This window comes from Lutjanus erythropterus, chromosome 7 (genome assembly GCF_056507025.1).
Source record: "Lutjanus erythropterus isolate fLutEry1 chromosome 7, fLutEry1.hap2, whole genome shotgun sequence".
NCBI classification, from domain to species: Eukaryota; Metazoa; Chordata; class Actinopteri; order Lutjaniformes; family Lutjanidae; genus Lutjanus; species Lutjanus erythropterus.
Genome location: NC_139323.1, coordinates 36,084,076 through 36,111,719, shown reverse-complemented (window position 1 = coordinate 36,111,719; position 27,644 = coordinate 36,084,076). Strand labels below are relative to the sequence as shown.

Here is a 27,644-nt window from a genome sequence, read left to right as displayed (position 1 = left end):
AACATACATACATACAAATAAGTAAGGCATGCTGTTGTTTTACATTTGCATAGAGTAAGTAATATGAATGATGGTCAAAGCATTTAATGACCCAAGTCGATCAAAACAGCTGTAATTTAATATTTTATGACAAAAAAAAACTTTTACCTCTTTAAGTCCACAAGAGCAGACAGTGTCCGATAAACACACATACATGTTGAACAAACAATAGGTGAATGAAAAAGATATTATGAGGTTTCTGTTATGGTATAGATCAAATCTGCCCTACTTCTCCTACAGGCATTATGCTTTAGTTACAGGCATTTAGACTGTTAACTACATATTCAAGACTGTAAATAATACTGAAACCTGTATGTGTTTCCTGTGTTTGCTGAAAAGAGAAAACATGAGACGGGTGTTGAATCTTTGCTTTGTACTGTAAGTTAATGGAACAAACACTATATAGTAGCTGGCATATATGGGGGACTTTGCGGTGTAACCAAATAGCAACAAACAAGAAGTGGGGAAAGAAATATCAATAACCTATTTAATAAACTATAAACTAATAAATATTTAAATTTAGCCAAAAAATAGATGAAGTTTGGACAGTATTAAGTCCATCCAATTTGGTCCAAATGTAACCCAAAAATAAAGACTGGCATTGAAATGTGTTCCGTGTTTAGTTTCTGATTTGATTCAGATCCTGTTAATATAAATTTGATAAATCATGTTAAAGAAAAAGCTACTGTACTCCCACAGCCTATAGCTAAAAAACGAACTTAAAAGTTTTTCTTTGAATGAAATTAGTTAAAAGTATGTCCATGTCACTAAATAGCTTTCTTCCAACATTACAGAATTCTGTTTAGCCAACTTAATTTTATTGGGTTGGAACAACTTCATTTACTAGTATAATTTTATTATTGTGAAATTATGTGGACCAAGTGAATAAGTTGAAGTAACTCTAATAAATTCAGTTAACCAAATACAAGGGAATTAAGTTGGACCAACTAATGCTGAAATTATTATTATTATTCCCATGATTTAATAAAGTTTGTTCCAAGAGTGTGTTTGGTTACTGTCCGTGTTTGAACTATTTCACTAATTTAATGTGCAGGTCTGATTATCATCGCTGTGTAGCAGAAGATGATACAAAGAACAAAAAGAACAAGAGCACAGTCATTTCTCTAACTTAACGTATTCATATAATTTTCAGGCTGCATTACAGCACTGGTTCAAGAGCATTCTGGAAATGAACATAATCCTAAGACACAACCTCAGTGATTAGTAACCATTTTATATTTCTATAATACAAATAAAATCTCTACTCAAATAACTTTGCTTATAGAATCATTTGTTTTATTGCTACTAGTGCACGCAATAATAATTTAATGTGATTTTGAGTTAAAGCTCAGTGTAAAAGAGACGCCCTGTTCTCGAGTTTAGTCACATCTGATATGCTCTCCTTCCCACAAACATGATACCCTCGCAAGTATCATGTTTGTGTTTTGAAGAATCACAGATCGGATCATGATTTGTGTCATGCCTTCTGGCTAAACCCAAACAAAAGATAAAGCATTTTAGGGTTTCGCTAATTTAAGTTTCGTTACGTTCCCAGACTGAAAATGGTGTAAATGAATTTTCCCTTTCAGTAATCAGTAATTCCTTTACATCGTTTTGTTTATCGCATTTTCACAGCATCAATAGTTTTGGCTCCGTCACACAGGCAACATTAACTATAACAGTAACTGGAATTCATGTCAAGATTTGAACCACTTCATCCATTTATTAGTCAGTTGTTCAATTCGAGACAAAAACGTAAATACTCTATGTTAAAAACACTCTTCAAAATTACATTAAGTGTTTATAAACAATAGTGACAAAATGTCAGAATGACACAGCAGGGACTCAGTGCTTACATACAGTATATACATTAGCTTTGCATCTCTTTCCACCATTCTCTCTCTGAAAGTTTCTCAGAGGTCTTCCAACGTGTAACATTACCAATATTTTCTTTTACGGACAAAGGCAAACACAAATAGATTTTTAGTTTTAAATGCTCGCAGCAGGATGAGCTCAGTTCACTTCTAATATCATCAAATGATGCCATGAAACGACCAAATTAAAAGATAATTTGCTCTCATACCTGCTGTAAATGCGCACCAGGTTTGAAAAGAGATCTGAAAGAAATGAAAAACATAAAGATAAGTATAAGGTAAATTCCCTTCAGGCTTCCATTAAGGAAGTTGAGTTGAGTGCACTGTGCTGAGTGATACGAGATGTAAGGAGGATGTAGGGAGGTGTTAGTTGGAAGGCCAGGCTGCTCAGGCGTTGCTCCTTTCCTCTATTGTGAAAGTCTCAACGGGGCCTTTGCTCAGAGCCTTGATGTCATCCAGGAGTCTGGTCGGGGTCAAAATGTGAGACGAGCCTGGAATCAGAGCAAAAGAACCGTAAGGCCCCAAATTAGATCATAGAACCCTCACATGGTTCTCCAGCAGGTGGAGTAAAAGAGCTGAAAATAAAAACAGACCGTAGCTGTTAGTTCACAGTTCAGAGGGTGTTTCCCAGCCAAAAGACCAATTCAGCTGAAGTTTATAATACTGGTCTATTTGAATGGCCACAACTCAACAAATTACTAACTGGTAGGGGCGGACGATATCTCAAAATTTGGTTTGGATACAATACTAATAGTCTTCTAGAAATTTCATGAACTCAGTGCTGGTGTTTTCTATGAGCTTTTATGATTAAAATGTCATCTTAAAGGCTAGTGGATAAAAGGCAGGTTCAGTAATTAGCTCTGTTTTTCTCTGTGGTTGAAATTTCAGTATCACAGCAGCTGAGATACAAAGGGATAAGGATGGTAAATAAGGAAAAGAACAACAAATTATAGGCAATAAATGAAAAGAATATAGATACTAACAATATAAATATTAATGTGAGTACAGGGTATGTACTAAGTCTGTAAACTGAAGTATGAAAACTGTGTGATCCTCACCTATGATGACTTCGCAGGATTTTACGGCCTGGGTGACCTCATAGGCAGAACGCATCTCAGAGAAGCAGATTCCTCCCAGGACAAAGATGATGAGGCGTGAGCCGGTCCGGCGCTCGTCCTGAGCGCTCGCTTTGTGCTTCTGTCGGGCGCTGTGGAGCAGATGATGGACAATAGATATTAACTGAGACGACGTTTCAAAAGAAAACAGGGAGCCGCGTGTCCAACAAGAAATACAGGGAGAGGGTGAGGGATGGATACACAGACATAACTCACAATGAGTTAGATCATTCTTGTTAGTAAATGATTAAAACTAGCCTGAGCTGTTGGTCTCAGGCCAACAAGTTTGTAATTAAATCTACTGAGTGTCTTTACAATCACACCTGTCTGTAAAAATTGTTTGCACAGACAGCTTTTTCTGTGAAAGGAGCAAAGTCTTGGAAATTGCTACCTGGTCACTTGAAATCTGCTAAATAATTCAGCAGCAAACATGTACTCATGTCTCCTTTTTAAATGTAATGTCTTTAAATATGTGCTACATAGCTGGTCTACTTGTACTGTGTCTGTCCCTATCAAATAAATAAATAAATAAATAAACTCAGAGGCAGACACCAAAACAAAACAACAAAACACACTAACAGCTAGAGCTGAAAGTAGTAGCAGACACTGGCACTAGAGGGCGCTAACTTCTCACACTTTTACTGTCAGCATTCATCTGTAAAAGTACACGCTTGTACACTTGGTAAAAAGGCAAAAGTACTGTCTTTCACAAGAGTCTCATCCAGGAGTTTTTGACATTAAGTTGGTAACTTGTATCTAAAAGCCTGCTCAGATCGTCACTAGCAGAATCTATGTATATTTTAATAAAGTATTGACCCAGTTCTAGTGTGAACTCATCATTAAACCAAGTGTACCTGACAGCCCCGGAGCCGTTCCAGGCAGCAGGACACTCAGACTGGTGCGGCCACTCTTTGGTGTCCAGTTTGTTCTCCACGGCATCCTGCAAGTAACAGATTTTTGATTAATGTCATTTCCAGACCAGATCTCTTTGGCAATCAAATATCAAAGATTTGAGTATTGACTTTTTTTTGGACTTAATATAATGTATTTACTTAAATTCACACAGTATCTACATGTAAACATCTACAACCTCTAGGCAACATTAAGGTATTTATAAAAAGCTGAAAGGACAGTTTTAGAGTTCAGCTGCTCAGTGGTCATCTTAATAATGTTATGAGGGTCAACACCAACATTTTAAAAATTCAGCAAACATTTCTGTCTGACCAACACACCAACACTTAATACCAGATTTTCGGACTGTGCCAATATGACGATATATGTTGAAAGCCTTATTTCTTCATCTTAGGTTCTATCATTTATTTTTCTGTGTTGCAAATCACAATCTTTATAGCAATACTCTTTGTTATTTGGACAGCCCTTTGTGGTCTTCCACACTGCACGTCTGTCTGCAGGAAACATGCATGAAGACAACATTAAAAAAACATGGTGGAGACTAAACGTGACACAGAACGGCTCAGACCAGCCAAGACAAAGCTCAAACACCATTAACTTTTTACCACCGAAGCAAAAATCATCTCATCACTATGTAGAGAGTTTACAGATGACAACCACAACACAACATATTTATTTTTTTTACATTAATGTGTAATAACTTGTAACATCCTAATAGATGATTTGCACAAGATCCTAAATAAAATGAGAAAATAATCAAATATGAGTAAGTACTTTTTATTTATCCAGTATCTACTTCAAAATGTAACAAGAAATTTCCATGTGGTCGTTTTCAAATAAACTATTTACTCACTGAATTCACCAAAAATGTGCTGAATCCTTATCTGGATATAAAATGACCTATATTAGAGTATGAAATCTGGTCATATGGTGCAGCCCTTCCAGGTTTTTGATTTTAGGTGGTGGTGCTGCCCTTCTCTTTAGATTTGGAACACAAGTATGACATTTCATGTCAATGATTTTTGTTGAATGAGAAAATCGTGGTCTGTGAAACTACTTCAAACAGTAGAAGATCCCTCTGTGACCAAGAACCAAACTCCAAAAGTAGGTGTGATCCTAAGACTATGGAGAAAACTACTATAACTACATGACAACTTCTGCTGCTACTGCAACTACAAGATGGATTGGGGGATGTCAAAACATAGCTAAAGACAGAGAAACAAATCTGCTGTCGAGAACTTCTCCTTCTCAGGGACTTAAAATTTTGATTGTGGTTTTGAACTGACAAAACTCATTTCATCAGCAATTTGGTTTCAATTCATTTCAACCATATTTTGTGCTGCAACACATCATTTCTGCTGGATTTTATTCTTTTAATCTAACTTCACCTGTTTTTTAACATTAAAATGATAGTATAAACAAAACCGATTTACTAAAATTGCAACGGTGAGTCCTACCAACTCGCAAGGTGCAGACTTAAAGACTTAAGACTTAGGACAAAGACTTAAGACACTGCCTCTAAAAAAAACACCACATTTTGTGCTGCAACAGATCAAATACTTGTCTGTTTCCTGCTGCAAGAGCAAACCGATCACCACAGTATACAGGAAACCAGGTGTTCAGGTGGTGAATAGATGTAAATTACAGGAAGGAGAAGTGAAAATGAGAAGACACAAAAGAATATATTATGTTACAGATCAGTCAGATCTATTATCTGCTAGACTGTCAAATACAGCTGCAACGATTAATTGAATAATCAAATATTAATCGACTATTAAAGTACTTGCCAACTGTTTTGATAATCGATTAATTGTTTTGAGTAATTTTTTACTTAAAAATGGCCAAATTCTTAAGTGTGAAAATTTTCTATTATCTTTATTCCTTCCTTTCTTTAACAGTAAAGTGAATATCTTTGGGTTGTGGACAGAACAAGACATTTGAGGACATCATCTTGGACACACTGATCAACATTTTTTCACCATTTTATGACATTTTCTGGACCAACTAATTAATTATTAGAGAAAAAGATCAACAGATCAAAAATTAAAGTAATCATTACAGGAAAGGCGTATATCTGTGTGTCTACATGTTTGGACCTATTTTTCAACTGGCAAGATCGTCACAGGATTAATTAATCGATTAATCAAGAAAATATCTGACAATTAAAATAACTGTCAGATGCAGCCCAAATTATAGTATATGGAAATCCAATTTGCAAACAGTCACAACAATGAGTCCTACCAATTACTAAGGCACAGACTTGAGATTCTGCATCTAAAAAGACAATAATCTCAACTTTGTGGTCAAGAGTTTCCTCTTGCAGGCATCACTTGATAGCAACAAGTGAAATTTCACTTCTGCGGAATTACAGAACTGAGATTCAGATCTCAGGTCATATTTTAGAAATAATCGTGTTTTATGAACAAAGTGTACTGCAGTAAGTCCACTTCTCAGTTCCCCGTCCATTTATGAGAATTTGACTCAACAGCAGAGCTTTAAACAGCACAGCCTCAGAACTGATATAGTATCACGTCTATGTTTTATGGCTTACAGCTCAACTTACCAGACTCAAAACAAAAGGCCACAAGCAAACTTATACACAAGAGAGAGTGGAAAAAGTAAATTAGAGTACTGTGTGTGCAATATGTCCCTTCATAGTTCAAACTTTAACAAGGCAGCAGGTGACAGTGACATCCTACCTCTGTTTCAACACAAAACATAATCTCACCTGACCAACAATAACCTCTTCTATGGAACACATTTAACACAGAGACACGCATTTGAAGATCAGTACAGAAGGTCGTCTACAGGGATTAACGCACAACTGGTGCATTATTGCGCCTAACAGATGCAAAGATGATGTCTTTTACAAATGGGTGAACAGTACAGAACAACACAAACATATATGTGACATTGCCTATCAGATGACCTGAATCTGATAACCTCCTTTTGTGGTGTCTTTACAGTTCTGTTCATTATATTTCTCACGGATGCCATTCAGAGAGGGACTGAGGCAGCACAGTGACCTACATCGAGCTATATGTTGAAATTTGTAAGACATAACTTATGCTAATCCTGGAACTTCTTTTCTTTTTCCTTCCTATCTTACATCCTTTCTATACCCTAAATCCATGACGGTATCTGTAATTACTGTTAAGCAGAACAAAAAATTGAAACATAGCCAAGGAGAGCGTGTGCTAAGTTGATTTAAAAGATGTAAATTTAATGTGATCATGCTAAAATTATTATTACTAACAGAATACAACATTATATAATAAGTCAATCTCCTCTCACTGACCTCCATCACATCTTTTATGACGGGAGTCCATCTGGAGAGATTGTACGTCTCCGCCTGGGAACGATCCCGCCTGGTTGGTTTGCGTGAGAAGAAACTAGGCTAGAAACAAGAGCACAAGAAACAATAAGCAGGATTAGGTTGAGACAGAATGACACAACTGAGAAGCGTATCAAGATGAGAACATAATGACACAGAATAAAAAAAAGAAAAGGAAACCGTAAGTGAACCAATGCTGAAAATTCCAGCCACCAGCTACAATTAATATCACTGTAATATTAAACCATGGGTACACTCGGCTTCAACCAACAAATTGGTCAATCTTTCCCTCTTTTAATCGTTTCTCCACATACCGATGTGATGATGGGGACCCCGAGTTCTTTCCAGTTCAGGATAAACTCTCGTTCGTCCTCGATCTTTACATGCTGGATGAGTTTGCTTAAGTTTTCATCCGTTGTTCCTATCGACACACAAAACAAACAAACAAACCAGTGTGAGAATCTGATGATAGTTTATGAGGGCTGCATCCTCTAATAACTGATACAGAAGGTCCAAGGTTTTATGTCCATTTTATGTCCTTTTTACAGGAAATGATCTATTATTCTTAACTGGAAAATGATATCCCTGACATCACCACAGTATTCACAAAAATGCTGTGGTATATCCGTGTCTATAGTTGTTCGATGAAGTTAAATCAACTGATGAGACTAGTAAGAATTTCTTCAAGGAAAGACAGGCCGACAGTTTGTATTAGGGCTGCACAATATGGTAAAGAAAAATCAGATTGTAATTATTTTGACAGATACTGAGGTTGTGACATAATTAAAGATTAGTGGGAGTGATGATTCTTGCATTACAATTTTCATTTTCAGAAAAGAACATTATTAAAATCATGACGCATGACATTTAGCGAGGTCTGTACCGATCAAACATTTTCTTTCATCACATGATTTGTAAGCTAGAGCATCTCTGGAGCACTACAGTACATCATTATGATGCATTTTGCCATGTTATCTATATTAATAAAAATCCATTCTGTGATTTGGATATTGCACTTGTGCACATTGTGCAGCTCTAGTTTATATCCTGGCTGACTGATCTTTAATTTGTCTTTTGGCCACTCTTGATGAGACTGCAATCTGAGAGCTTTCTGAATATTTATGGCTACAAAACAAGGTACCAGTTTACAGAATGCTAAAAGGAGGCCACTGTGCTGCAGGAGAAGAAGAGTGTACCACTGAGGCTGAAGATATAGAGCAGCACAGCTCTGATCTTGTCGTGGGTGCTGTATGGGTGGAGCAGCACAGGCAGCAGGGTCCTCATGGGATCTTTCACCTTCACCCCGTCCACGTCTGACCCCACTGCAAGGTCCTACACAGACACAAAAAAAAGTAAGTAAATCAGTAAATCAAAGTAAGTCAGTGTTGTGCTCGAGAACACCTCTGAAGTGTAGATGCTTGCAGTCATGTTTTCTACTTGGCAAATGTTATCCCTACTCACTAAACCACCATCCACCCACTGATGTGTCAGAGCAGGTTTGAGTGGTAAAAATATCTGGCACTTGCTCCACCAAAAACAGATGACGGAGCACAGTCACACCTGTTCAGCTTTGCAGAGTTTCTCCACGTTGTTTGCAAAATGTTTCATGCAGTCCTCAGCCAACTGCAGGTGAATAGTTTTCTAAAATTCAGACAGAGAGAAAAGTTAAAGACAAAATGAACAGAACATTTGACTTTCTGTTCTATTTTGCTGCTAAAAATATGGCATCAACCTCACATGACACCGGGCTTTGGAGGCACCACACCCAACCAAGCCACAACATAACAATCACTCAGCTCTGTAATTACTGGTAAGAAGCAAATAATATCAGCTGAAAATCTCAGCTTTAACTACCTAGATTATTTTAGTTAAGAAGAACTAAACTAAAAACTAAAACTTGGTGTTGAAAAGAAAACATTTTAATTAACTGAAACAAAAACAAAACTGGACTTTAGAAAAAAGGAGGCAATGGCACAGAGGTTTAATGGGACTGGGATGTTTACATGACTGTGAGTCAATTGCAAAATGTTGTGTTTGTATTGTAATAGCTCCTCTGAACTTAAATGTTGCACAACACAACAGGGACAGAAACAGTGATTTAACTAAAAACGTAACACTGAACCAAAATATCTCACATCTAAGAGACAATTTTTTTGTCCAAACTGAGGATTATGTCCAGTCCGGGGGCTTCCACTGCAGAAATTATGTATTTATGAAGTATTTTAGCTGAAGAATTTTATTTGTTTTGTTTGGAATTTGAAAAAAATACATTAGTGCTTATTGGTTCTGTTTGATCAATTTTTTTCCCCAAAAAACACACATTTAAAAGCAAGACTGAAATTAAAGAAACTTTATACAAATTAAACAATTAACCCACAGAAATGCTGATTATACTCGTACTACATACCTCAGTCACCTGCTTACGGAATGCAGGCATCTTCTTCATCATTTGGGCCAAATTGCTAATTGTGATCTGGGAAAAAAATGAAATGAAATATTTTCTAAAGATGTGCATTTTAAGTATGAAATACACAGCTCGTCAGAAGGAACCAAAGCACTGTACCTTCCCATCTGGCTGCTTCTTGCTCGCTGATATTTCCTTCAACATTTTGGGTATTTGTCTGTTGTAAGAAACAAATTAGGTTAAGAGTTGGGGTGAGGAACACGGGAATGGGGCACCTCCATCCGTTCAGATCTCGCACACTTACTCTGACACCTCAGCGATGTGCCTGTGCCTCAGCTTGACCCAGAGCATGTCCTCCTCATTCAGCAGGGCCTGCTTCTCTGACCCATCTTTAGACTTGTACCTGGCCACAAAAATAACCGGATGATTGGTTTCAGCTAGAAAATCTAATCAGCTATTTTAATTGGTCTTTATAGAGACCACAGATCAAACTATCTGGAACAAATAATGGTCGATAAAGATTGTGGCCGATTAATTGGAGCAGCCTTAGCAGGAAGCATATCATGTATGTGCAAATGCGGTGAGGTACAGCAGGAAAAGCTTGTTTTACTTGTAGGTGTCGTTCTCGATATCAATGAGGTCGTAAGCCATGGCCTGGTAGGTCAGCTCATGCAGAATGGGGCTGACTGGGTCAAAGCCTCTCTCCACTATCAGCAGCTGGGCCTGGGTCTTTCCCTTGTGATAGGAGAGAAATACACAGATGAAATATGCACCTCTGTTTTTATACAAACTGTGCTTACTGTGTGCAGTGACATATAGCTTTTGTCTTTGCTTTCTTTGATACTGCCGATCTACTACTGAGTCACCAATGCAAACTTCAAGTTTCTGATGAAAGGCAACGTTAATTTGATCTCAAGGCGAAGGAGGTTTTTTTTTCTTCTTTTGGATGATGGATAAAACTGTAAACTGTATTTCAGGTTCCCATTTCCTCCCTGGGCTAATCTCGTGTTTATTCTGTCAACAACCTTTGTCTCACCTTTTTCTTGCCACTGTCATCCAGCTCGTAGTGTCTGGCCAGCTTGTTGTCTACCAGCTCTGCAAGGGTCTTGGCGTTCTCCATATTGTTGTCTCTACATATGATCACAGACGTGTTAAAGGGACGTGACGTAGCAAACACACTGTGCAGGTGCCACCTCACATTTTTCAAATCTGAACACCGAATAATTAAAATGATATATATATATACCATGATGCAACAATGTAATGATTTCATTTGTAATGATAAGTTTCTCTACTATCCATGAACTGATTCAGACACTGTGTATTTGTGTGTCCGGTGCTATTTATTTTATTTATTGTTCCGGGAAAAACAGGACATTGCTGAGGGGGTGGCTGCTTTATTTGTCCATTTGTCTTTTTGTTATGTTTAATATGCTCTGACAGTTGAATACATTAATATGTGTATGTTGTATGTACATTGTGGGAAAACTCAAATTTAATTTACGTAAGAACACAAAAGCAGCACACTGCTCCCGTTTGTTTCCGGACACGGTTAGATCATGTATTCTATGGTCTCGGTTCAAGCTTTTCTCAGAAAAGGTCTCACTCTGCTTGGGGCTGAGGTGTGTTGTAAGCTGAGAAACTGAATCTGCTGTGACTTACTTCTTGTATCTGACTCCTGGGTACTCGTCCAACGTGGCACAGAGCGTGACAAGCTGGTCTGCGAGTGTCTCCAGTGTCTTCTTTTTGTCCTGACTGTTGGGACTGTAGATGCTTTGGAAAGCCCCCGCATAGTCACATGTGAACACCTGAAAAGCATTCAACACACCAGTGTAAAAAAAAAAAAATACTGTTTAAGTTGACAATTTGCATGTGATTATATTATGAGTTAGAATATGGATCTGTTTTAGTCTACAATGATTTTTTTGACTACAGAATTAAATGCTTGAATATTAACAAAAATGAATCAGAATTGATTTACTTTGGAAAAATCTCAAAACAACTGAGAAACTAAGGCCTTTTTTGCTTTTTCAAACTACAGACCAGTTACTGTTCCCAAGCCTCTAGGCTAACACAAATCTGTAAAATCATTACATCATAGCTAGAACTGCAATCATTAATCTATTACTAATCAATAACTGAATTAATCGCCAAATAATCTGATAATCCATTCATCATTTTGAGTCATTTTTTAATCAAAAAATGTCCAAATTCTTTGATTTCAGCTTCTCAATTTTCTTTTCTGAATATCTTTGGGTTGTGGACAAAACAAGAAATTTGAAGAAGCCACCTTTTGCTTTTGATCAACTTTTTTTTTTTTTTTTTTACCGTTTTCTGACACTTTATGGATCAAACAACTAAATGATTAATCGAGAAAATAATCAACAGATTAACTGATAATAAAAATAATCATTAGTTGCAGCTCTAATCATAGTTTGATGCAGCCAACACCCACTGAGGATTCATTCAAAACACTGAAAATCTCTTCCTCACAGTAGCAGCATGACACTAAACACGTTCAGTCTGAATGTAAAAAAAAAAGAGGAAATGGAGCATTACAAAAGAGCCTGAAAAAGCACACACTGCAACCACTCACTTGTGCCTCCTGTGGCATGAAGGATATGTTTATTTCCTTACAGATGCGTATGTACTTTGCACAGTACAGCTTCATATTGTTGAACAGGTCGTCGGGACAGTCTGTGGGAACAAAAAGCTTTTAGTTTGTATATTATCCATCAAATTAACATTTTAATCATGTTGGGTAAAAATCAGTTATTTTGCCATTGTAGTAGGACAAGGTACTGATTTATAAGTTACTTACAGTCAGTGAAATAAACATATGCTGCTTTATATTTGGGTTTGGACTTGAAGTCTTCAATAAAGGCTTCCACACACTATGAAATGAAATGAAATTTGAGATATCACAGAAAAACTGAATGAAACATAATCAGAATGAAAACTAAGTTTGCAGTGACAGACTGACTGATTAATCAGGCCGATTATCTGACATTGTGAGATAATTTTAATGCCCAATACCAGCGCTCAGGGTTGCTCAACAAAACATGGGGGGCTGCTGTGGTACAATGTTAACTTATGAGCTTTGGGAAGGTGGTGAAAAGTTAGTTTCAACATCTGTAACTCTATATACTCTTAAACTCTCACGCTTGATCATTGATTCTGTTCATGCATTCCACTATATATTATGTACTTCATTTTACTATGTCATGACAACCTGCTACAAGATTCTTGTACTGTCTGTGTGACAAATAAACTAATTAAAAAATGCCTAAATGTCCTGTCATCATTTTTTTTTCTTAGTATTAACACGTTTTTCCTTTCCTCAATGAAAGCAAATTGAATCTAAACCCATAACGTACTAGCATTAAATATTTATTATGCTTTAATGTATAGAAAAAGGCAACTGAACTGATTTTTTAAATTTCATTAATTAATTAAAAAACATCTAAAACAACAAATTACTGGCTAAAATACATTAGATTGTAATGTGCATGGAATAATAAAATTATACATGACTTCTGTTGTTTTGATACTAGCTTTTTAAATATCAGCATCAGCCACTGAAAAACCCATACTAATTAATTACTTAAAGTACAAAATGAAAAATAAATAAATAAATAAATAACCTTAGTGGTTGGTGACATGAAGTAGATGGCTTTCATCTCCAGAACAGGCTCTCTCTTTCTGAACAGGTCCTCCACAACTAAAGACACAAAATACTTAGTTTAACAGAGTAGCCGCAGACTGCCACATACAAACTCTAGCTTATTATCAGTCTTATGTAAAAAGAAGTGTTTCACTGTTATGGAAAAACAGCCTACTTGTTATTTTCTCTGACATCAGATCGGACATTTTGCAGCATGATGAGAGGAGCTTGGTGGTGAACTGGTCCAGAATTAATATCTGTCAAGAAGATAAATCCATAGTGAGTCTCAGTGCAATAAGTGGAATTGATCACATAACAGTTGGATCTGTGGTGTGGATGGTGTCTGTTCAAGATATCACGCTCTGAGGACTCTGTATCGACTAGAAGGCGGGCTGTCCTACCTTCCATACTTCAGATTTTCTGCAGTCTGCGATGATTGTATCTTTTATTCCTGTTAAGAAACACAGAACATGACTCATGAAACAGTGACTGAAACCAGGAAAAAAATTACTGCTAATGACTGCACTTTCGGAGTTGTTGCTTAAACACTTGAGTAGGACAGAAAGTCAAGTGGTTATAGCACATTACACAAGTCAGTGGTCAAATAAGCAATTTATTTAGCTGGTTAGGGTATAGACAGAATTGTTTGCTATTGTATGGGTCTTAACATTTGTGATGAACTTTTGTCATCATTTTTGGTATTTTACCTTCTAAATAATCACTGAAAAAATAATGAATAATCAGTTCACAGCAGTTTTCATGAATGAATGGTTGTGGACCAGCTATTGGCTGCTGTTATTATTAGCTGAAGCCCTACAACTGTACCACTAGAACTGTTAAACGAAAACTTTAAGTGACACAGAGACATGTGTTTAGTACCTTATTAATGACTAATAGATTATCGATCAACAAGTTCAACTATCAGTTAAGGAAAATGCAGACAATCTGAATCTTTAATTTCCCAATATAAGTGCATAATTTATAATCAATTCTGTCAAGATGAAGGTAATTTACGTCTCTATCGAGTCACACCTGACCAAAACAGTCCAAGGTAACCCTACAAACATTCTTCTTGAGGACTCGGTTGTTCATTTTTTGTTAAAACTGTTTTAAAAAAAATAAGTAAATTCAACTTTATAGTCATTTTAGAGACTGTCATTTGTGGTGTGTGAAACTGAGTCAACACTTCAATATCATCAAAACCTGACTGCATCTGTTTTATCCGACACTTGAATGTAACTTGACGTTACGCTTTCCTTTATTTTAACTTCAACCCAAAGCTTCACACCGACCGGACATTTCTGCGACATCTTAACCACAAGCTAAGAGACACTGAGGGGGACAGCATACAGAGAAACACAGGTCGGAGGGGACACAATCTTCGACACAAGAGGACATCTTTGAGAGGTTGACGTTAGGTTTGGGTCAGTTTCCAATACTGTTATGCTAACGTTAGCCTGCAGTTAATAAGGTGGGGCTTCAGGCTATACAAAGTGACCTCACTCCGACTTTTCTCCACCAAAGTGAGTCGATGACAGTTAAGTCATAATAACAGCCCAAATCTAGCCTGCTGTTGTTATTAAAATGTCGACACTTCCACTGATCCAAGTTTGTAAACTTCCGTTGCGAAAAACAGCAGAATAAAACTTAACGTCCAATTTCATTCCAGAGACGCAAAGTCACACCGGAACAAACAGTCAATAAAAAGCTGCACGTACTTCATTACAACGCTTTAAGTAATAAAAGTGTCACGCTGTTTAACGTGTACAATAAGCACTCTCCACTTGCAGTGAACTTACTTTTCCAAACTATTCTTTTCAGCCCGTGGTCTGAGCCCGATGCCATCTTGTTTTTTTTTCCCTCTGCGCCTCTTCCTGACTCTTCCCGTGTCCTCAAACTCTGACGTCATCTGCGTCAACAAGTGTGCGACGGAGCGTCACTGTAGTTTTATTAACCACAGACAAAACTCATCTGACCGCTCGTCTATCTATCTATCTATCTATCTATCTATCTATCTATCTATCTATCTATCTATCTATCTAGAAAACTATGCGGCTATATTAAAATAATAATACATCGTAAATCAATTTTTAAACTAATCACCATGACTGATTAATCAGTTTGAGTAGTTTTTTTTTTAATGCAGATTCTCTGATTCCAGCTTCATAAATGTGAATATTTTCTAGTTTCTTCACTCCTGTATAACAGTTAATATTTTAGGGTTTTTACCACTTTTTGGCACTTTGTAGACCAAACAACTAATGGATTAATCAAGAAAATAACTGACAGATTAATTAACAATGAAATAGTTGTTAGTCGCAGCCCTAATTGACAGTAATTCAATTTATAAGATAGGCATACACAATCACATTTCACTCCTGAAATAAAAATGATAAAATAGCAGGTCAAAAACCTTGAGATACTAGGACATACAGATGAGATTAAGAATTCAAATTTGTCCTGTTGTACGTTTTCAAATTTATTACATCATGGCGTAGTTAAATAAGAAAACGTACAGAATGATAAATCGGATTTTGACTTGACTTTGACTTGAAGTCCTAATCTTGAGATATGAAACCATAGATAGGCCTAACGTAGTTGACTTATTACAGTAAGTCACAAATGTGAGGTTTTGAGTTTGACTTACTATTTCATGACATTGAATTCCTTATTTATTTAGGAGGCAAAGTCAAAATGTTTGACTTTGTATCTTAATTTTGACTATCTCATCATTTGTAATATTTTTATTCATACTTTCCTGGCAGAAATAGGCTTCTACAATTGAGAATGGATTTGAACTTTCACATCTCTAAGCAAAAAGGAGTGATTTCAGGCCTGTAGGTAGGGGAATCAAATTCTTTTCTTGATCTCAAATAAATGCCACCTTTTGTGGTATCTTGACTACATCCTTGAGTATAGAATATCATGTCTCCTAAGGTGTTTCCATCTCATGCTATTCGACCTGCACCTGCCCCAAGGTGTATCTCTCTGCTTCACTATGACTGGACGTCTGCCTCCAGTGGGAGGGGCCAGATGCTGGTATTTCAACCAGCACAGACACCAGATATGTTAAAGAAAAGGAAAAACAGTTAAAGAGTGAAGCATTAAAAAAAAAATCCAACAAAGTGTGAGAAACAGACGTGAAGAATGGGGGTTATGAAGTGGTTGGTGACTCTTCTCTTGCTGGGCATATGCCTACAGGTACAGTTATATATTATACTTGAAATCCTATTTCAAATTCAGATGCAAACATTTTGTTGAGAAAAAGGAATAGCACAATACAGTTTAAAACTAACCATACATAAAACTACTCTTGTTAATATTTTCTCCTTTAAATTTGCAGGCTGCAGCCGGAACAGGTACTGTATGTTCTCTTTTGCAGTAAATTTACTGTGTAGATGTTTGTATAACTGTCATATATGAGAATGAAGGGGCAAAAGGTCTTGATTTTCAAGAATCCATGTCTCAGGAAGATAATTAAGTTGTGTTATAATCTCCTTTACTTTCATCTCTCTCATCAGATTTCCAAGTATCTGTGTTCTCAGCAACAACAAAATCCGTGTATCTCAGATGGACCAGGGTCCCTGGAGCCAGCTCATACAAGATCACTGTCGCCCTCAAAAGCTCTCCGAACAACCCCATTTCTTTTGCCACGTTTGGTCCAAACACGGTGTTGGGTTCTATCAACTCTCTGTCCGCAAATGTCGAGTACAGATTCACAGTTGAAGCTCTGGATAACTCCCAAACAGCACTGAACACTGCAACTACTGACACATCCGCAGGTGAGGTGAACTCGATTACTGAATTGTTACAGCACTTAATGACACAATATACTGTTTAGTGCTTCGTTTTTGTTTAATTTTTCATTTCAAAAACAAGCTTACAAGCTGTTTTATTGTATATTCTGGTGCTGCAAGTGTTGGACTTTGTCAGTAGAACAACTAATATGACAATGTACTAAATTTAAACACCTAAATATTACTTTCATCATGGGCAGTTGCCAATGTACACTGAGCAGAGAACTACAGAAGGGTTACTGTTAAATCCCCTTAACTGAGATGAAAATATCTTAAAAGGAAAATAATTCATTGTTACATTCAGTATGCAGTTTTCTCAAATCTACCCAAGAAGATGGAGACAAAATAAAAACTTAGTCGTGCCAATAAATTAATTTAATTCAAGATTAGTTCTAATTAAATTTGACCAAAATTAGGTTTAAAATGAGTAAATCCAGATTGATTGAAGAGAAGTGTCATAAAACTCAATCTGTCCCTTAATTTTCTCAATGAATTTGATTATTTTTCTCAATCCATCTCAAAGAGGCAGCTATTTTAAAAGTTACACCTCCTCAAGTCTAAGTTCATAATGGGTCACAATTTAAACTGGAGTTCAAAGTTTTGTGCAACAGAATTAAATTTAATCTAGATTTACAGTTTAAAAGTTTGGTGCAATGTAATTTAAAGTTAAACCTTGATTTATTTGGGTTTAAAAATTAATCCTCATCGGTGCAACCCAGCCAAAATGTTGTTTCCTCTCACTTAATCTCATCTCACTACCATAATCTTCTAATGTCCTACGTAAAATTTTACAGTATGTGTCCTTTTCTTGGATTTTGTCTCTGATCTGAACTGTGTGTGACTGTTTTAGCCCCTGAGATGATGGATCCCATCCAGAGAGTGAAGTCGAAGGATAGCAGGACCTTGATTGTGGAGTTTGGCTTGAGGACCGGAGCAAGTCATTACATCATACGAGTCCAGAACAGCAACGGCTTATACAGAGAAGACACAGTGTCCTCGTCCCCCGCTCAGATTCAGTCCCTCACACCTTACACTGAGTACACGCTCAGCATCATGGCTGAGAATAGCGGAGGACGCAGCCAGCCCTCTCTTCCTGTGACTGCAAAGACAGGTACTGTTGTCTGTCAATTCAATGGAAAAAATAACACTCAAGGGCTGTTTTTTGTGTAGAAATAAGTCACACATTCACCAGGAAACACTGAGAACTCTTCTCGTCCGTCCCCATGCCCTGCAGAGGTCATTTAATCTGCCTCATTGTTCCACAGCAAAGCCGCTACAAACAGCGAGTGAATGCATGCACACATCATCCTCAGTCAAATCCAGTTTCAGTGTTTCAGTGTAAATCCAGGTTTGTCTTAATCCTCGGGGCCTCTCCTGTGTCAGTGGTAACTGTACCTGACAATTCTAGATGTCAAACACAATGACTTGACTTCATCCTGAGAACATACCTGTCACCTCTCACGTCCGCCCCAACCCCCGGGGGAAAATCTGATCCACATGAGCCAAAAACAAAACATACAGCAACCAGTTTCACCTTTTTTGCTCTGTTTGCCATTACTCATCTCTAATTTAAATTATATAAACTACCTATTATAGATTCAAATTAGGGCTGTCACAATATTCTGGTAATGACGATAACCATGATATTTAAAAAATGAAATACTGATATCATGTTAATAATATTGTGAACAGAATCTAAAGCCTCTTAAATATACTCTATATTCTTAAATAATTTGTCAAACTTTCTTCTCCTCCACAGTTTTGCCTCCTCCTGAGTTCTCCTCCACCTCCTCCCCCAGCAACGACAGCATCACCGTGTCCTGGGCCCCTGTTGCTCACGCTGTCCAGTACACCCTGTCCATATACAAGCTGGGCTCAAGCACCAGCATGAAGCACAACACCTCCAACACCAATATGACCATCTCTGGCCTGGACGCTGGCTCTCTCTACATCATCAAGGGTTACGCCTGGGACATCGAGGGGCGAGAGGGAGAGCACAGTTCGTACATCAACCAGACAACACGTAAGGAGGCACTGAGGCACCTCTCTGTGTGTTTTTACACACCAAACCTTATACAACAGGACACAGACCCACACTGGCTCTTATAACTGTTAGAAAATGTGCCTTTATAATGATATGTGAGAAATATTAGCCATGAAGAGATTAAAAACACCTCAAACTCTATCACAGATACATTATAGAGAATTGTGATATTGGGTTTTGCATGCACACACTTCCAAATCATTATTTATTTAAAAAATCTGACATGTCAATTTTAGTAACAAACATCAAAATGGTATTAAAATACCTTCTCATGGGTAACTATGACTATATTACTCTCTTAATAATAGTTTAATGTGCACATTGATGCATCATTGCGTGTATCTTTATGCTTTTTGTGTTGTGTTTTCACAGGACCTCCAACGCCATCTTCTGTCAGCATCTCTGTGGTGATGAGTAACAGCGTGGCCGGACTCTCTGTGTCCTGGGAACTCGGTCAGGCGGTTCATGGATCCATCCAGTACCGTGTGATGAGTGACCAGAACCTTGAGTGTAACACCACATCCAGCACCTCCTGCACTCTGTCTCCGGTGGGCTGCGGAGAGGTTCACACCATCCAGGTCACGGCATCGAACGAGGCCGGGCCGAGCTACCCGTCCAGCCCTGTGGTGTTCATCACCTGTGAGTGCAGAGATTTGATTCAGATCAGATCCACACAGTTGTATTGGCTAATATTGTTTGTTTATTGATTTATTGATTTTTATTTTATTTATTTATGAAATCAAATTCATTTTTTATCCTGGCACTGATTTGATTTTAATATTATACAGATATCAGGGGGATCAAATCAGGTTTTGAAATTATAGAGACAACAGAAACAATAGAAATGTGTCAACTTGATTGATAGATAATGTTTCTACCCAGGCAATTATCTGGTTGTGTGAGGACATTACAAGCAATGAACGGGTTGGCCTTTTAATGGAAATAGTGTTCAGTTTAATGAAGATTAACTGTATTTTTGCATCAGTATGATGATGTATTCAGATTCATTCACATCAGATTATCTTCACTATGAATAACCAGCAGTGGAAGAAGTAATCATATCATTTACCTCAGTAAAAGTATCAATACTGCTCTGAAAAAAAAGTATTATATTCAGGCATATATAGAAGTTTCACAACACCCCTCTCTCATGTGAAACCATAGTTAATTTAACAGCTGCTGATTCATTATCATGTCTTCTATTAAAAGTTTGACTGGGTGGAAATTTTTGCCATTTTTTGGCTTTTAAGTGAATCAATAAACAGTTTGCATGCAACAAATGAAGAAATAGATGGATAAACTAATAAACCTAACCACAAACATGATGTTAGGCTGCACAGTTTCACCTAATTTTATCTTGAGTTAATCCAAAAGTAACAGAAAGTAATCAAACTATTATCACTTTACTATTCTGATACTTGGATTAGGTTACTGACTATTTTTTTTAACAGGTCATTAGAATAAAAACACTCTACACAACTAAATTAGTGGAGGTTAATGATAAAAAATGATAGATCATCTCTGACAGGACAGTCAGTACATGAGTGTGACTAACCTCCCTGCTGTCCTGTCCTGCCCTGTCCTGTCCTGTCCTCTTCTGTCCTGTCCTGTACTGTCAGACCCCTGCCCACCGCAGTCTTTGGCTCTTGTGGAGTCACCAGAAGGAAACTGCACGCTGACGTGGGACACGGTGCCTCATGCCGACAGCTACTCAGCCTTCATCAAGAGAGGTGACGGCAGCGAGGAGACCTGCAACACCACCAGCAACAACTGCACCTACCACTGCGAGTGTGGCTACACGTACCTGATGTCTGTGTTTGCACTGAACCAGGCTGGCAGAAGTCCTCAAGGAGAGGTTCTCAACTACACCACCTGTAAGTAACAGCTGAGGTGACATGTTATAAGAGTCATTATGAGACTGGTCATTGTGAGGTTTATGTCTGTTTTCCTGTGTATCACCTGTGTCTTTCAGTGCCTTGTTGTCCAGAGGGTGTGTCTGTCTCCGTGGTGAGCGCTGACACTCTGGAGATCATGTGGACGGCCTCGCGGGGGGCGCAGCTGTACGAGACTCGGGCGGCGGACAATTCAGAGGTCGTCCTGTGTAACGACACGGCTCCGGTGTGCGCCCTCTCTGACCTCAATTGTGACAGCCCCTACACTGTGGTGGTGACACCCTGCAATGACATAAGTGGATGCAACCGTGCATGCAAAGCTCACACCAAAGACACAGGTAGATTACAAAGACTACAGTTAGTTTCACCTCCTAAATTTTACATAAATCTGATTTAAAAACAGCAGTAAACCTTTATCTTATTAGACTGAAACTCCACATGAGCTTCAGTGTGGAGTGGAATACAAATATAGAATAATATAAAATAAAAATTATGAACAAATTATAGAATTATAGGATATCAGAACATTCTTAAACATTCAAATCATCTACAGCCAGATGTACCTGCTTCCAAGACATTTAAAATCACATTAAAATCTTCAATTAATTTAAATTTTATTTGTATAGTGCCAAATCATAACAAGGGGTACCCCAGATTTAGGCGATTTCGCAATTGATTCTAAGGGAGCAGCATACTTAAACACCCTTTTTCCGAGTTAAATACAGACTTTGGAGACGGTTAGTAGACATAAGTCCTGGGACCAAAAATAATAACCTTCCATACTTTTTTGTTGGATGTGTGACTTTGTTAATATAACATATTCAAACTAGAAGAGGTCACTCAGTAGTGCAGATCTCCGCCAGGCAGCCCAAAAAGAATATTTGGATGTAAGCCCTTTGTAATCATTTTGATTAGTAACTGTAATTCAGTTTCTCAGTTACTGTACTGCTACAATTACATTTAAATCAATTACATGTAATGTGGCCCTGACCTTTGACCTTCGACCTCCAAAATCTGACCAGTTCATCCTTGAGTCCAAGTGGTTGTTTGTGCCAAGCTTGAAGAATTTCTCTCAAGGTGTTCTGGACGTATCACGTTCACAAGAATGGGGTGAACGTACAGATGACTGGGAAACATTACTAACCTCTGGCCATAAAAAAGGTTTCTGAAGACCTTTCAAAAATTGTAAAAACACAGATCTTTACTCACTGAATACTTTATACCAGTATGAAGACAAAACCTTGAGTTATTTTATTTATAAAGAACCCAATTAAATAAAGACAGGTAAGTGATAATGCACAGTGAGCAGGTCATTATTGCAAAACAAACCATGACAGGTTGATGCAGAATCATCCTGAAGGGGTTTATTTCATAATAATGACCTGCTCACTGCTCATTTTCCTGCGTATTATGTGGCTACTTACAAAAAAAATCAATTATCTGGTACAAAATGTTAAATTTAAAAGTCTATGATCAGAACTATGTCGATAGCAAACAATCTGTGATACAGAAATAACAGAGAAGAATGCTGTAATTGACCAATCAGAATCGAGTATTGTCATAAGACTTCTGTCATAAAACATGTGTAATGACCACTATTAAAAAACACTGATAGTTTTTTTTTTACTCTGTTCCTCCTTTGTTGTCTTTCTTCAGCTTCAATAGCTAATAAAAAATACTATGGATCATAAAAGCTTGTATATTTGACTGTATGATTAATTTATTACTTCCTTAAATTACCAGAAATTATTCGTTGTGAATAACTGTCAATAATAGCTTTGGTCATCATATATTCCACTTTTGTCTCTAAAATATTTACAGTAGGTAGAACGCGCAGTTTGGACATCCTCAGTAAACTTTTAATTCCTTCTTTTCTTCGTCCCCATCAGCTGCCTGCATGCCGACGAATCTGATGCTCAGTCCTCGCACCTCCTCACATGTCAGTGTCAGCTGGACAGGAAACAACAGGGCGGCCAACTACACTGTGAGTGCGTCAGGGGATGACAGTGTGCAGCACACCTGCACCACCAGCGGAAACAGCTGTGACATCACTAACCTGCCCTGTGGCTCCACCTACGAAGTGAGCGTCAGTGCAACCAGCGGCGCCGGCCAGAGTTTACCCAGCTACTCTCAGTCTCTGGAGACAGGTGAGTAGTCAAAGGCTTGGATTGAACCATTCATTAAAACAGTACAGATGGGAGGGTTAGTAATGTCTTGGGCCACAACGAGCCTCCAATACAGCTTAAATGTTCCTTAATGTCCTCATCTGATATTTTTATTATAACAGTGGTGGAAAGTTTAGTTTAATTTAATCTGCTGGTCCAAAATCTGCAATAAGCAGTGAAGAAGTATTCAGATCTTTAGGTAAAATGTATCAATAAAATAATGTCAGTCTTGCACGTAAAAGTATGGATCATCGGCAAAATGCAGACTTATTTTGAGAATTATTATTTCACTGTATTTAATTTGTAAATTGCAAATAATTTAGACAATTTAACACTAAAACACATAACAAACTGAAGTTCTTGAAGTTTTGTTAAGCTGGGAGTATAAAGTAGGATTATTACTGATTGTTGTAAATTTTTTGGCATGGTTTGACCTGTGCATCAATAGAAACAAAGTGTTATAATCTGCACTGCTCTACGGCTTTTGATGTTCATATGCATCCATTAAGAATTTACTGGAATACACATGCATTATTTGGACATGCATAGATCATTTTTGCAAGACTTCGACCAGCAGCGTGGCTTTTTATGATGCAGATATGTCAGAATGTGGGTAAACAAAGAGAACTTTAAGGTTTAAGTTGAATACTCAGACACTCAGTGATGTTCATCCTCTATGACTTCAATAATTGTAGTTTTAGTCCAGATCAATTGGGCAGTATGAGATAAATCTTATTTCCATAAGAGTTACATATATCATCTTCTCTTTCAGAGCCATGTTGTCCGGCAAATCTAACAGTGGACCAGGTGACTCAGGCGATGACCAACGTCACATGGTCTCACGCCAAAGGGGCTCATTCATTCATCACATCTCTGACATCACCGCGCGGTCACGCCCGCTGCCACACCCAGGACTCCCACTGCCTGATGGGATGCATCACCTGTGGGACCAACTACACCGTCACCATGGAGGCGATCAGCCACAGCGGGCGACGGTCCAACTGCACCTATCAGGGCTTCTCGTCCAGTGAGTGTTTTCTGCCAATCAAACAGAAAGATTTCGTTTTCCGTTTAGTGTCACATATTAAATCTCTGCATCTCACTCGCAGGCGCCTGCTGTCCATCAGGCGTCCGGCTCTACAGGATGGCCAGTAACTCTCTGCGGGTGTACTGGCGCAGCGCTGGCAGCAGCCACAGCTACATCGTAGAGATGCTGGGTGCCACCAACAACTACACCTGCACCGCGTCTCCGGGGGAGAACAGCTGTGACATCGACAGCATCCAGTGTGGAGACGTCTATAATGTGGTGGTGGCTCCGCTCACACCAGAGGGCAACAGAGTCCTGTTCTGCTCCCAGAGGCTGTATTCAGGTATGACAGTTGGAGGTTACAGTGATAAAAATATTGAGTTTGTTTCGTAGCTGATTTTTTATTTTTTTTTTTTGTTAAGTCTCTCAGGGTCAGGGGTCAAATTTACCATATTAACATGCAGTTTCACCACTATTTCAGTCATTTTATACAATAACATAAAATAACATAAAATAAAGTAAGACAAGATAAGATAAGATAAGATAAGAAAAGATAAGGGGAAATTCAGTTGTTGCAAGAGCAGAAAAATATGGACAAAATAAATAATAAGAGGTATATAAAACTCAAATATGAATAGAATTAAAAATAGAGTGTCCGAGAGCAATTAAAAACACATATTGGCTGATATTTTTTTTAATTTAACCTGTATCAGTAATTCTCAAGGTCTTGATCAAAGCCCCCTGGTGGGCCGTGTAGGTACTGCAGGTGGGAAGTTTGAAGTTTCAGTTCTGTACATTTGAAATGACCATCATATATTTATGGATAATTATGACTGAATTTAACTTTCTTTTATTTCTGCTCTCTCAGTCACCTGCTCAGGGAGTAACGTTGGCACAGGTATGTTTCTGTTCAGAGCTTTTAATCTGAGTAAAGACTATTCATTTTATGTTAATGTTTCTAATGTGACTTCAACTTGTTTTTTCTCCAGTGATTTACAGAGGGAAGAGAAGTGTGGATTAGCATCTGGTGAGTAAATATAAAATGATTTTACAGTAATGCAATACATTTGATCTGAAGTAGAAGCAGCAAATGAGTTGACTGAAGAGAGCAAGTCTGAGAAAACATCCTTGTGGTCGTGGCTTTATTTATTTTTTCTCTTCTTGTCTTGAAGAAATAAATAAACTGACAGACTGAAACTGAAATATTTGAGACAGTTAAGCAAGCATCAAGATGCCCTTTCATGAAAACACAAATATTAAGACAAATAAAAAAGTAACACATGAAAGCCTCTGTCTCCTTGTGTGTAATCTGCATTTCTCAAGAGCTGTTCATCCGATCCACTTCACAGTTGGTGGATGTACTGCCAAATGAGCACAGCAGTGTCTAATTTGGTGCAATTTGGCCAAGTAACTTTTGGAAATCCCAGAGACAAAGTTCTAAATAAGTCACGCCCATTTATGTCTGGATTAATTTTCCAGCATTTTGAACTTTTTTTTTTCCATTTTTAATCTTTCTGCTACTCCTCCCCCAAATTCCGAGCATTCATAATCAACTTTTGGTACAGAACTTCTCTGGACCGAGTTGGAAAAAGTTACTTTTTCCACTTTTGACATTTCACACAGTTTTGCTGCAGCTGGCTCTCGACCTCAAGCTTAAATGCTGTTAGCAGGGTTTTTGTCAGTGTTGCCATTTGGCCAATAGGTGGCAGCATCATCTACCTATAAAAGTGGAAATCACTGTGCGTCTGACTGCATGCATGTGTTTCCATTGCATACTCAGTGGTGTGTTACCACTGAGAACCCAACAGAGTGCAGTGTTTTGACACAAACTCTGGAGTAGATCATGTCATCTTGTTGCTGCACTGAATGTCTCCTTATGTTGGTCATAATAAAACATAACACTGGAGGAAAAAAAAACAATCACTGACTCTTGAATCTTTAACTTTTTTACTTCACAGCCACACAGTATCTTCACAGATACGACAAACACCTCCATCTTCTTCATCCTCATCTTCCTCCTGCGTCAACCCTGTCCTACTAGAATGAAGTCATGCCAAAGGAACAACTATTAAACATGCCATGATACATATGTGATAGCATGATGAATAATGAGAAATAAATGAGAAACAGATGTTGTTCGGTGTTATGAGCCTATAAATGATGTTCATGTGTGATGGCCAAACACAACCATGACTTTGCCCTCAACAATCAGGATCAGGCACTTAAATATGACAAAAAACAAGGGAAAGAGAACTAAGAATACATGTTGTGTGAGCTGTTAAACATGTGTAAAATGAGACAAAATCATGGTATGTATTTGGTAAATGTGAAAAAGTTTCTCATGATAAAATATTTGATCTACAAGCAGCTAAATTTGGATGATGTACTGAGAAAATTGCAACAGTCTAATTTGGATAATTGATGAATTTATTTTATCCCTGAGCTTTTAAGTTCAAAAAACCCAAATAAATTGTCTTATTGGCCAAAATATCAATTAATGAAACAGTAACAGTACCCTAACAGACATTTTTAACAATTTAGGAACTATTTTGTCCCCGTTAATTGGTAAAATGACCAAATTAAAATAGATATTTTAGCTCCGGCCTCAAGTAGGAAGCCTCCTGGTGATGAGAGCAGATCTGTGTGTCTCATCGCAGTGTGCTGCTGCTTGTTGTCAGGATGTGTTTAACTGTTTGCAGTATGTGTCACTGTGGTTGTGCACACCTGATGCATATTTCAGTTTAATAAAGAATTCCCAGCATCATTTTGTGTCCTGTGGTTTGTTTTGTATGGAGGCCAGAATCCTCAAATGTAATTTTAAAAAAAGGTAAGCATCTCAAAATAATGAATTAATAAGAAAGTCGTTATTTTCAGATGCTCATTCATTATTTTGAAAAGGTTTCTCATTTTTTAGAGATAAGTAATTAATCTGTGTTATTACACTGCTTTTGTGAGTAGTCAATGCTGATTGGTCAGTTATTTCTGAATAGCAGACAATTGTTCTGATCATAGATTCTGGAGAACTACACAGAAATAATAAAATAATTTTAAAATCATATTAATAAAAATTAGATTAATGATTTTTTTGGTAAGTAGCTGTGTAATAAGCAGGATAATATAAAGTGAGCAGGTCACAGTACGGGTCCCTGACATAAGTATGTCAGGATTTTTTTCCCCTTTTTATCACTTTGGCAGAAGTGGTCCTCAAGGTTCATTATTACAAAAACGTAAAAATTTGTACATACCAAACAATGCCAAATCAATTTTTTTCTCCCCATCAATCAAAGCTTATTTTGTTTGATCGTAGATTGATTAAATTTTATGCGATTGATCAAATTTGATTGATCATTATCATCCCTAGGATCCACAGTTTTAAA

The 27,644-nt window shown here is 37.6% G+C and overlaps 2 protein-coding genes across 3 annotated transcripts; one reads left to right on the top strand and one right to left on the bottom strand.

The window, feature by feature from the left end:
- Window positions 1-1,736: 1,736 nt before the first annotated feature.
- On the bottom strand, window positions 1,737-15,241 carry stxbp3 (syntaxin binding protein 3). 2 transcript variants are annotated; one of them, XM_084723644.1, is made up of 19 exons: window positions 15,142-15,241; window positions 13,744-13,793; window positions 13,518-13,599; window positions 13,323-13,399; window positions 12,500-12,572; window positions 12,275-12,375; window positions 11,341-11,486; window positions 10,715-10,808; window positions 10,289-10,413; window positions 9,983-10,081; window positions 9,838-9,895; window positions 9,682-9,747; window positions 8,835-8,915; window positions 8,471-8,606; window positions 7,589-7,695; window positions 7,239-7,337; window positions 3,883-3,968; window positions 2,972-3,120; window positions 1,737-2,404 (listed from the first exon to the last, which is right to left on the bottom strand). In XM_084723644.1, exons 1-19 carry the CDS (start codon window positions 15,185-15,187, stop codon window positions 2,301-2,303), a joined length of 1,779 nt encoding a protein of 592 aa, XP_084579770.1. In that variant the 5' UTR covers window positions 15,188-15,241; the 3' UTR covers window positions 1,737-2,300. The 2 variants fall into 2 exon arrangements, with proteins under 2 accessions (XP_084579770.1, XP_084579771.1); XM_084723645.1 differs by lacking the exons at window positions 12,500-12,572; window positions 13,518-13,599; window positions 13,744-13,793; window positions 15,142-15,241.
- Window positions 15,242-16,371: 1,130 nt separating this feature from the next.
- LOC146324332 (fibronectin type III domain-containing protein 7-like) lies at window positions 16,372-25,707 on the top strand. The gene is made up of 13 exons (XM_084722308.1): window positions 16,372-16,543; window positions 16,686-16,701; window positions 16,864-17,124; window positions 17,990-18,250; window positions 18,899-19,162; window positions 19,556-19,822; window positions 20,803-21,057; window positions 21,156-21,413; window positions 22,965-23,222; window positions 24,013-24,267; window positions 24,350-24,610; window positions 25,136-25,165; window positions 25,257-25,707. Exons 1-13 carry the CDS (start codon window positions 16,490-16,492, stop codon window positions 25,286-25,288), a joined length of 2,472 nt encoding a protein of 823 aa, XP_084578434.1. The 5' UTR covers window positions 16,372-16,489; the 3' UTR covers window positions 25,289-25,707.
- The last annotated feature ends 1,937 nt before the right edge of the window (window positions 25,708-27,644 follow it).